Source organism: Paramisgurnus dabryanus, chromosome 13 (genome assembly GCF_030506205.2).
Source record: "Paramisgurnus dabryanus chromosome 13, PD_genome_1.1, whole genome shotgun sequence".
NCBI classification, from domain to species: Eukaryota; Metazoa; Chordata; class Actinopteri; order Cypriniformes; family Cobitidae; genus Paramisgurnus; species Paramisgurnus dabryanus.
Genome location: NC_133349.1, coordinates 14,603,087 through 14,611,806, shown reverse-complemented (window position 1 = coordinate 14,611,806; position 8,720 = coordinate 14,603,087). Strand labels below are relative to the sequence as shown.

Genomic DNA, 8,720 nt, shown 5'->3' with positions numbered 1-8,720 from the left:
AGTTTGAGAACCACTGCTTTAAATTACAAAAATGGAAACTTTACTTTTTTGTACAAAATTATCTGTCCATTATATATCTACACTGGGTTGTTTCAGACCATAATTGGGTAAAATGTGGACAAACCCAAAATGTGGACAACCCAGCATAGGTTAAATTAAATCCAATGATTAGGTCTATATTTTACCCGACCCCCCAAAAAATGACCTAAATAAAAAATTAGATTTAACCTTTAAAAAAAATATTGAAATAATAACAAAAAGTGTACTTAAAGTGCACCATTTCATTGCTAAAAAAGAACATTATTTTGTGTATTTGGTATAATACAATGTGTTTGAGTATTATACCAATTATACCAACCATGAGTTGAAACAACCCAGCATAGGTTATATTAAATCCAATGATTGGGTCTATATTTTACCCAACCCCCCAAAAAATTTTCTATAAAAAGTAGGTTCTCCCTTTCTAAAAAAAATCAAATAATACCAAAAAGTGTTCAAAGACTTTAACTGAATACATAAAACTAAGATAAATGAATAACTTTGCTTTAATCAGGGTTATAAAGAGTAATATTTGTCAGGCAGAGCTCTGGAGGGCACAGAATTCCAGAAGTTTCTAAACAGTTCACATTTTCCATCCGTCAGTCCCACTGACCTGCTTGCCGTCTGAATTCTTTGGCTTCCGAGGAACGGGGCGATTACGGCATGGAATTTCAGTCAAGACTGACTTCATTTCTGCTCCTAAAATAGAGAGGTTGGAGGGCTGGAAGTCAGAGGCAAGGCCACAGAAAGGCAATTACCAGTCAGCAGTGGAGAGATGACTTCTGGATGCCAAATTATTCCTCCCATTTCCACTGAGAGATCGAGCTTATGTGACCTATTCTTAACCGGACCGCAGTCTATACGTCTAACTGATGAAGTCACAATTTATTACCAATTACAACTCTTCTGTAACATTTAAATGTGCGTTAAAATGAATCAGTCGATATGTTCTCCTTCTCTATATAACTATATGAGCCAGCTGTGGGTTCCGTCTGCGCTGTCAGGCGTGGTTGTTGACTGCTGGCCTGTCCTCAACTACGGCTAGACAGCAAAGTCCCCCGAGCTAACTGGAAGCGTGTCCGACGGGCATTCATAATAATCGTCTGCAGCCCTGAAGAAAAGATTAGTGATGAATTCTGACAGTTTTCTGACCCACGCCAGAAGAGTTTAACTACTAAGCATAAGGACAGGGCACTTAACAAAGAGATGACATTCCACCACATCTGTTCTGGGGAACGTAATGATAATCAGATGTAGAGACAAAGGATCTGCTGTGATTTATAGACATCCAGTACCAGCGTGCACACAGCGTTAAGGGTTATTTAGGTGATGTATGATGTTGGGTTTTTGCGAGATCTTAAGAGCTCATAATTACACTTGTGTGCACGATTCTATAATGGCTGAAAACCATAAAGGGCCTTCCTATTTTTTGGCAAAGAATGGCAAATGAAAATGTCAGAGTGTATAAGACTTTCAAACATGGTCGAGAGTGCATTGTCTCCACACAACCATTATGGGGTTCATTATGATCAACAACCGTTATCCATCAGGAGATTACTGTAAACTCCTTCAGCTTTGGGCGCTTCCTGTTTAATCAGCATTGGGAGCTACTAGTGGCCATTCTCCATTTGCAAGGATCAACATTATGAATGAATAAGAATTTATGTTAAGTATGTTGAATTATATCATGTGATATTAGCCCTCGGGAACCATGCAATCATATTGTAAATGTGGTGCCAAATGAATTTGATTCAGATTGACTGGGTTTTAACAGAAAGTAGAGTATAGGGGGTGTTCAAATTCAGTGTGTTGTGTGAAAGTAATATCAAGAAATTTAATAAAGTACAAGGCGAGAACAAAACTATCACAGTGAATAATCTCAAGTAGAATTTAAGTGTCGAAATCTTAAGACTATAAAGTGAAAGAGAGAGCCTATTCCTCCCACTAGCTCACTGGATTTCACATCTACAGTGGTTGCAGGGCAAGGGGACCCCAGCCACACCCCCTGACTATAAATCCGAGGCATAAGGAAACACTCGGCTAAAATCACATGTGTGGAGGATTTGGAGCTCACACACTCATTCCCCTCGATACACATGCACATGAGTGAGGAAGCTCCTTGGCATGCTGTTATTCTAAATAATAGATGACAGTGGAGAAAAGACGAGTGAGTGAATGAGTCAGAAGTGACTTGGTCAAGCATTGCAGGATTGGCCCAGAACGTAGTTGAATTCCTGGAGGACTGTGTTGGCTGTATGGGTACAGGAGGAGCTTGCCAGTTTGTATGTGGACTCCAAAAAGACCAGAGAGTGTCCACGTGCATTTGAAGTCTGGAGAAGTCATCCCTGTGTTCCTATCAACCAGGCAGAATCGAATTTTGGATTCCTGTGCTCACGCGCAAAGAGCAGGATCCAGGGTCCAGTGAGGTGCTGAGCATGTCTTTCGCTATGGTACGACCAACACCGGGTCACTTCCTGTGCTCTGAAATCAGGACGCTTTCGGAGGACGACGACAACGGTAGCGAAGGATCTGGGTCTGACGATAAATCCTTCAGCATGGCTTCCCACGGCTACAATGGCTTTAAACTGGGCGCTCGCAAAAAAAGGTACGGCTGTCGAGCTGCGGCAGTCACCAAAGAGATCCATTCACCGATTCCGGAAGGACGGCCGAGGAACGTCGCAAACGCCCGGGAACGAGATCGCACGAATAGCGTTAATACAGCATTCACCGCTCTGAGGACAATGATACCAACCGAACCAGCTGACAGGAAACTGTCTAAGATTGAGACTTTGCGACTGGCGTCCAGTTACATCTCTCACCTCGGAAACGTTCTGCTGGTTGGAGATGAGTGTGGGGACGGCCAGCCCTGTCTCAGGAGCTCTCCAGGTTTATTTCATCAACACAACCACCACCAGAAAAACACAACACCCAGCCCAGACTCAGAGAACTCCCAGCCCAGACAAATCTGCACCTTTTGTCTCAGTAATCAGAGACGACTGGTAAGTAGACTGCTTGATTGTTATTGTCAAAACGTATATATGTATGAATAACTGAATGACGTATATGACGTATCTTTATCTTGACAATTAGCAATTGCTGTAGGTCCTTTAAGATTGTTATTTTGTGACAGGTCAAAGGTCAATGCATTTCAATTAGACCTTTCTATTAATCCTGTTTAAGATAATCTGACGATGCCATTTACAAAACTCTTGGAAAGGTTAAAAGACCCATAAGAAAGAAACATGAGATCACTTCAATATCTCAGTTGTTATTTCTTCAAGATGTCAGTGAGATTAAATAGATATCAAATGGAAAGTTTTGCTCTATGTGCACGTCTAAGATGTTTCTGTTGTGAAAAAGATCAAAAATATTCTCAAATGTCTCCATTTGAGTTCCAACTGTGATTTCAACAATGCAACTTGCCACTTAATAATTTCTCATAAAATGTACCTATACATTTTACATACATATTATAGCTCCATACTCGTAATGTATTTTAACAGTTATCTCATTTTTATTCTTCTAAGCAATTTTAGGAAACATTTGAGACTAAGTTGATACTTTAATGAAACACAACTGAGAAAGCGCATTGATTCTGGAAACATCTGAACATGCAACTGACAGATAATAAAATTCATAATGTATATTAAATTATGTGAGTTTTTACACAACACCGCACACAAGTTTCTTTATGTCCGCTGTGTGCACACATTGCACTGAAAACATCTGGTTTATTCCCATGACAACCCGAACGTCTTCCTGTGCAGTTCACGTACGTCCCGAGTTTCACCGAACCCTTCAACACCCTCATCATCATTACGAGAACTAATCCTGACCAGACCCTTTAAACACCACCGTTTAATGAAAACACTCCCATTCGGCCTTTCATCTGCTATTTCGTATGCTGTTAGAAAAATAATTGGGCCACATTTCATGAGCAATAGAGGATCATTTCTTCTTAATCAAAATTGCAATGGCTGCAACTAATTTACAACACCTGATGAATCCAAACTTACAATTTCAGTGTTGCTAGCCAAACATTTATGAGACTTTGTTTTATCAGCTGAGAGCATTTAATATTTTAGTTATGAGCTAAATGTACGATTCACTTCGTGGTCCTAAATAGCATAACTAAAAAGCACATGGACACAAATACATACGTAACAAAAAATAAATCCCAGCAGGGTGATGATGAGAACCCTGACATAAAGCACATCCAGCTGGTCATTATCCTGCATATTACTTCCCAAATCAGTCTACAGTTTAGTAGTCATATACTAAAATATTGCCAGGATTGAATATGCAAGAAAGTCACGTAATAAATATGAATATGTATAACACATTAACATTCAGTTGCAAGCCATTACAATAAAGTAAACAGACTTAATCCCACCATTTACTTTGAATAAAACTGCACACACACATAAAATGCTACTGAAATGGCACGCTCAACAGTTTACATTGATTAATGTGCACCAGGTGGGTTACTGCGATACAGCGCGAGTAGAAAAAAAATGAGGTGATCTGCACCCAAACATGACGTTATGGCGAGACCCCCACGCTCCAAAGAGATCAGATTGCGTAAAATGCCTATTCTTGAGAGATTACTGTTTAGGGTTTAGACATCTGACTAAATCCGACCTGTTAATAATGACGGTCAGAGTTCAAATGCTCATCAGCGACTTAAGTTGTTTAGAAATCTAATGAGATAATTGTTTTTATGTGTCTGTAAAATAAATGGATGTACAAGATGTATAAAGACCCCTTAACCTGCAATCTAGTAACTCTCTCTGATCACTTCTTTTCTCCTTTCAGAACAAAGGCCGAGAAAGAAAAACAGCCTTAAGGAGTTAATGAAGAGGATCAGTTCCGTCTGATTGAACTGCACATCCAATGTAAATTTGCTGTATATAAACTGTGTAAAGGCTAAGTGAACGTAACTCTTCTTAATCCAGTTACAACAATATAAACTTCCTAGTGGATTGCATCATTATGGACACCTACAGTGCCTTTCAGCAATTCAATATGTAGAAGCTATAGGCTATGTTACTTTTATCATAACCCCTTATTTTTGTACTTTTTACAAAGCTTGATGTTTGTATAGAAATGGACAAAGGATTAACTGGATTGACTTTTTTTGCTAGTTTACAATTACATATCCTCATACAAGAACAGGTACAGAAAACTTGACTGTGTGTCACATAGCCAGACCTTTGACTAGAAAACCTTAAAAATGCCTGTATTGTCTAAAAACCTTTGACTTTCAAAGATGGCTGGCATATCAAATGCAGTTTATTTCGTTTTTACTTAATTTTAGAAAAGTTTTTTTGTAAACCATTTCTTTAACACATCAAAACTCAACACATTTTTTATTTTGTTTGCATTATGCTTCACAAGGTTAACAAGCAGACTGTGGGCTGTCTGTCAGTGTGTTGAAGATGGGACTAGGCCGTGTCCGAAATAGCCCCCTTATGCACTGTTTGAGGAACATCCATTTTTTGTGTCTGATATCAAAGTGGACTTTACTGAGTGCATCCAATGTGCATTGCAATAATGAGTATACAACTGATGTAAACTGCCAGCTAGCTGCTACCAAGCCACTGAGGCTAATTCTCGTGTCTCGGCGGAAGATGGGGCCTGCAGCACTTCCAGCGAGCTCACTCATTTTTATTTACTCCTTCAAGTGGACTATATTAATGAATTGTGTAGGGGCAACATGATCTTCGTGTTATAGTTACGAAAATTTTTATTAATTTATTCGTGTCCATGGCATGAAATTCTGCTTTTTTCATGTCACAAATGTCTTTTTTTGTGTCACTTGCACAAATTTCTATAGAGTATTTGTATTTGTGTCCGTGGCACAACTTTCTTTTTCCTGTCATTTATGTATTGATTTCTCATTTCTTATTTTCCTATTTTTAAATCATTAGGGTAAGGGTTAGGATGTACTTTTATGTATTGGTTTCTACATGTTTTTCTTCCACTTTTAAAACTATTCTCGTCTGGAGTTGGGGTTAGAGTTGGGGTTTGGATGTCTAATAACAGAAAGTAATTCTAACCCCAACCCCAAGCAACAATGGTAAGAAAATTGGAAAAAACTATGAGAAAACAATACATAAAATGACACAAAAAAAGAAAGTCGTGCCATGGACACGAAAAACTATAGAAATTTGTGTGAGTGACACAAAAAAAGATATTTGTGCTCAAGGCACAAAAAAAGCAGAATTTCATGCCATGGACACGAATAAATTAATCAAAATTTTCGTGACTATAACACGACTTTCCGTGAGATCAATCTGTTTAGGGAAAAGGGAATGATGGTATGGGGGCTATTTCGGACACAACCAAAATTTTATCTAACCAACACAGATCACACCATCTGTTTGTCCATGCGGTTTTGTATATAATGTGTATATATTTTGTGTACACTTTTTCCACTTACTGATCTACAGTGTTTAGAATTACATTGTGTCTGATATCAGTTCATATTCCGCTATTACAAGCAAAGTTTTTTGTTCTGATAATTATTGTTATTTATTTATATCAGTGAAATCTAATGTGTTTAATGTCAATAAAACATTTGTATGTTTAAACCAAAAAAATGTTTGTGAGGCTTGCATCTGTCTGAGGGATTAAATCAAACAATGGACTATAAAACAGAGACAGAGAGAGAGCGCGAGAGACTGAAAGATGAACTGAATAGCAGGTCTGGTTCTGTAAGGTTAGTCTAGATGAGATCTGCAGGTACCGTGCTGGCAGACAGTGTCCTTTACTTTACCCCTGTCTACAGTCTCTCTCATTCACACACATACATTACAGTCTGGGACATGCATATTAGAAACTTCCTTTCCAAAGGAAACCCTTATTTGGTTTGGCTTTACCCTGGTTTGAACCTGCAATCTTGGTTTTACCACCCCATGGTCAATAAGAATATATGTAAATACTGCAAATTCTACTAAACACATAGGAAATTAATAATACATTTGTTATGGCAAATAAACAAAAGCAGTATTAGACACAGTCTTTAGAGTAATTCAAATACAAATCCTGACAGAAATCATTTAAACAACGCTATAATAAATTACAGCTGTCGTTATAATAAGTTCCCCATGTTTCTTTGTCTCTTCCTGTATTGAATTAGTCTGTCTTACAATTTTTTTAAGAATTTGAGTTTCTCTAATGCTGAGTCAAGTCAAGACCTCAGTGACGTTTAACTCTGAGGTTAAAAATCCTTGCTGCATTAAGCTTAATCAATTTGAAATTACAATTAATTTAAACTTTTTTGACTAGTGAGTTGCTATATATTATAAAAATAAAGTTGAAATAATTTAAGCCAATTCAACTGTATTTTTATAATGTATACTTACTAGTCAAGAAAATTGAATTTTGTCTCAGTAAACTCAAGCACTCAGAGAATCATTCTGTTCAGCTCAGTCTTATTGTGCTCAATAAAGAGTCTGTGAACTGTGACCATTCCAGTGCTCCCAGATCATTGAACTCACTACTTCCTTCTCCATCTGCTTCTCTTATCCAACATCAACAGAGCTCTATCATCCCTAGTGGCTGAAGCTGGCAGTGTAGAGACTAGTTACCACTGCTTCAATGAACATTTCATTGGTTCAATGAAACCAACTTTTGCTTGAAAATTAGTCCCAAATAATTCAAAAGGTATCCCCAAAGCTGCTGGTTAATCCAGCAGAACTGCAAATAATAAACAGGGACATTTCACAAGACTTTTTTAAGATGTCAAATAAATCTTTAGTGTCACCAGAGTACGTATGTGAAGTTTTAGCTCAAAATATTATCTAGATCATTTATCATGATGTTAAAATTGCCAGATTGTAGGTGTGAGCAAAAATGTGGCATTTTTGGGTGTGTCCTTTTAAATGCAAATGAGCTGATCTCTGCAAAAATTGCAGTGTTGTGGTTGGATAGTGCAGATTAAGGGGTGTTATTATCCCCTTCTGACATCACAGGTGGAGCCAAATTTCAATGACCTATTTTTTCACATGCTTGCAGAGAGTGGTTTACCAAAACTAAGTTACTGGGTTGATCTTTCTCACATTTTCCAGGTTGATGCACTGGGGACCCAATTATTGAAACGTGGAAAAAGCAACATGATCTCACAAATTCCGTGAAATAGTCACAAAATATTTTTCAAATTTTTCCGTTTCATTGTCACATATTTCCGTCATTTTACGTGTCCGTGCCATGACTTTCTTTTTCGTGTCAATTTCACAGATTGGTTACCCAACTGTTTTTTTATATTTTTAAACCATTGTGGCTTCGGTTTGGGGTTAGATTTGCTGTTTGCGGATGTCACTTTAAGTATTGGTTTATACTATTTTTATTCGTATGTTTTTTAAACCATTGTCGCCTGATGTTATGGTTAGAGTTTGGGTAAGAATAGCATTTTATGTAACAGAAAGTCGTTCTAACCCTTAACTGAAGCGACAATGGTAAGAAAATAGGAACAACAGTTGAGTAACCAATACGTGAAACTAACACGAAAAAGAAAGTCGTGGCATGGACACATAAAATGGCGGTCATACGTGACAATGACACGGAAAAATTAGCAAAATATTTTGTGACTATTTCACAGAATTTGTGAGATCAGGCTGGAAAAAGTCAGATTTTCATGATATGTCCCCTTAAAAAAACCACACACAAAAGAACAGACT

The 8,720-nt window shown here is 37.7% G+C and overlaps 1 protein-coding gene across 1 annotated transcript; it reads left to right on the top strand.

Annotated features, from left to right (window-relative positions):
* Nucleotides 1–2,117: 2,117 nt before the first annotated feature.
* scxb (scleraxis bHLH transcription factor b) lies at nucleotides 2,118–6,537 on the top strand. Its single transcript, XM_065246077.2, has 2 exons — nucleotides 2,118–3,038; nucleotides 4,855–6,537. Exons 1-2 carry the CDS (start codon nucleotides 2,475–2,477, stop codon nucleotides 4,891–4,893), a joined length of 603 nt encoding a protein of 200 aa, XP_065102149.2. The 5' UTR covers nucleotides 2,118–2,474; the 3' UTR covers nucleotides 4,894–6,537.
* Nucleotides 6,538–8,720: the final 2,183 nt, after the last annotated feature.

Excerpts from the sequence above, each read along its gene's own strand:
- scxb (XM_065246077.2), top strand. The coding sequence starts at position 2,475 with ATGTCTTTCGCTATGGTACGACCAACACCGGGTCACTTCCTGTGCTCT. Across the intron at positions 3,039-4,854 it reads TCAGTAATCAGAGACGACTG|AACAAAGGCCGAGAAAGAAA; the intron begins GTAAGTAGACTG and ends TTCTCCTTTCAG.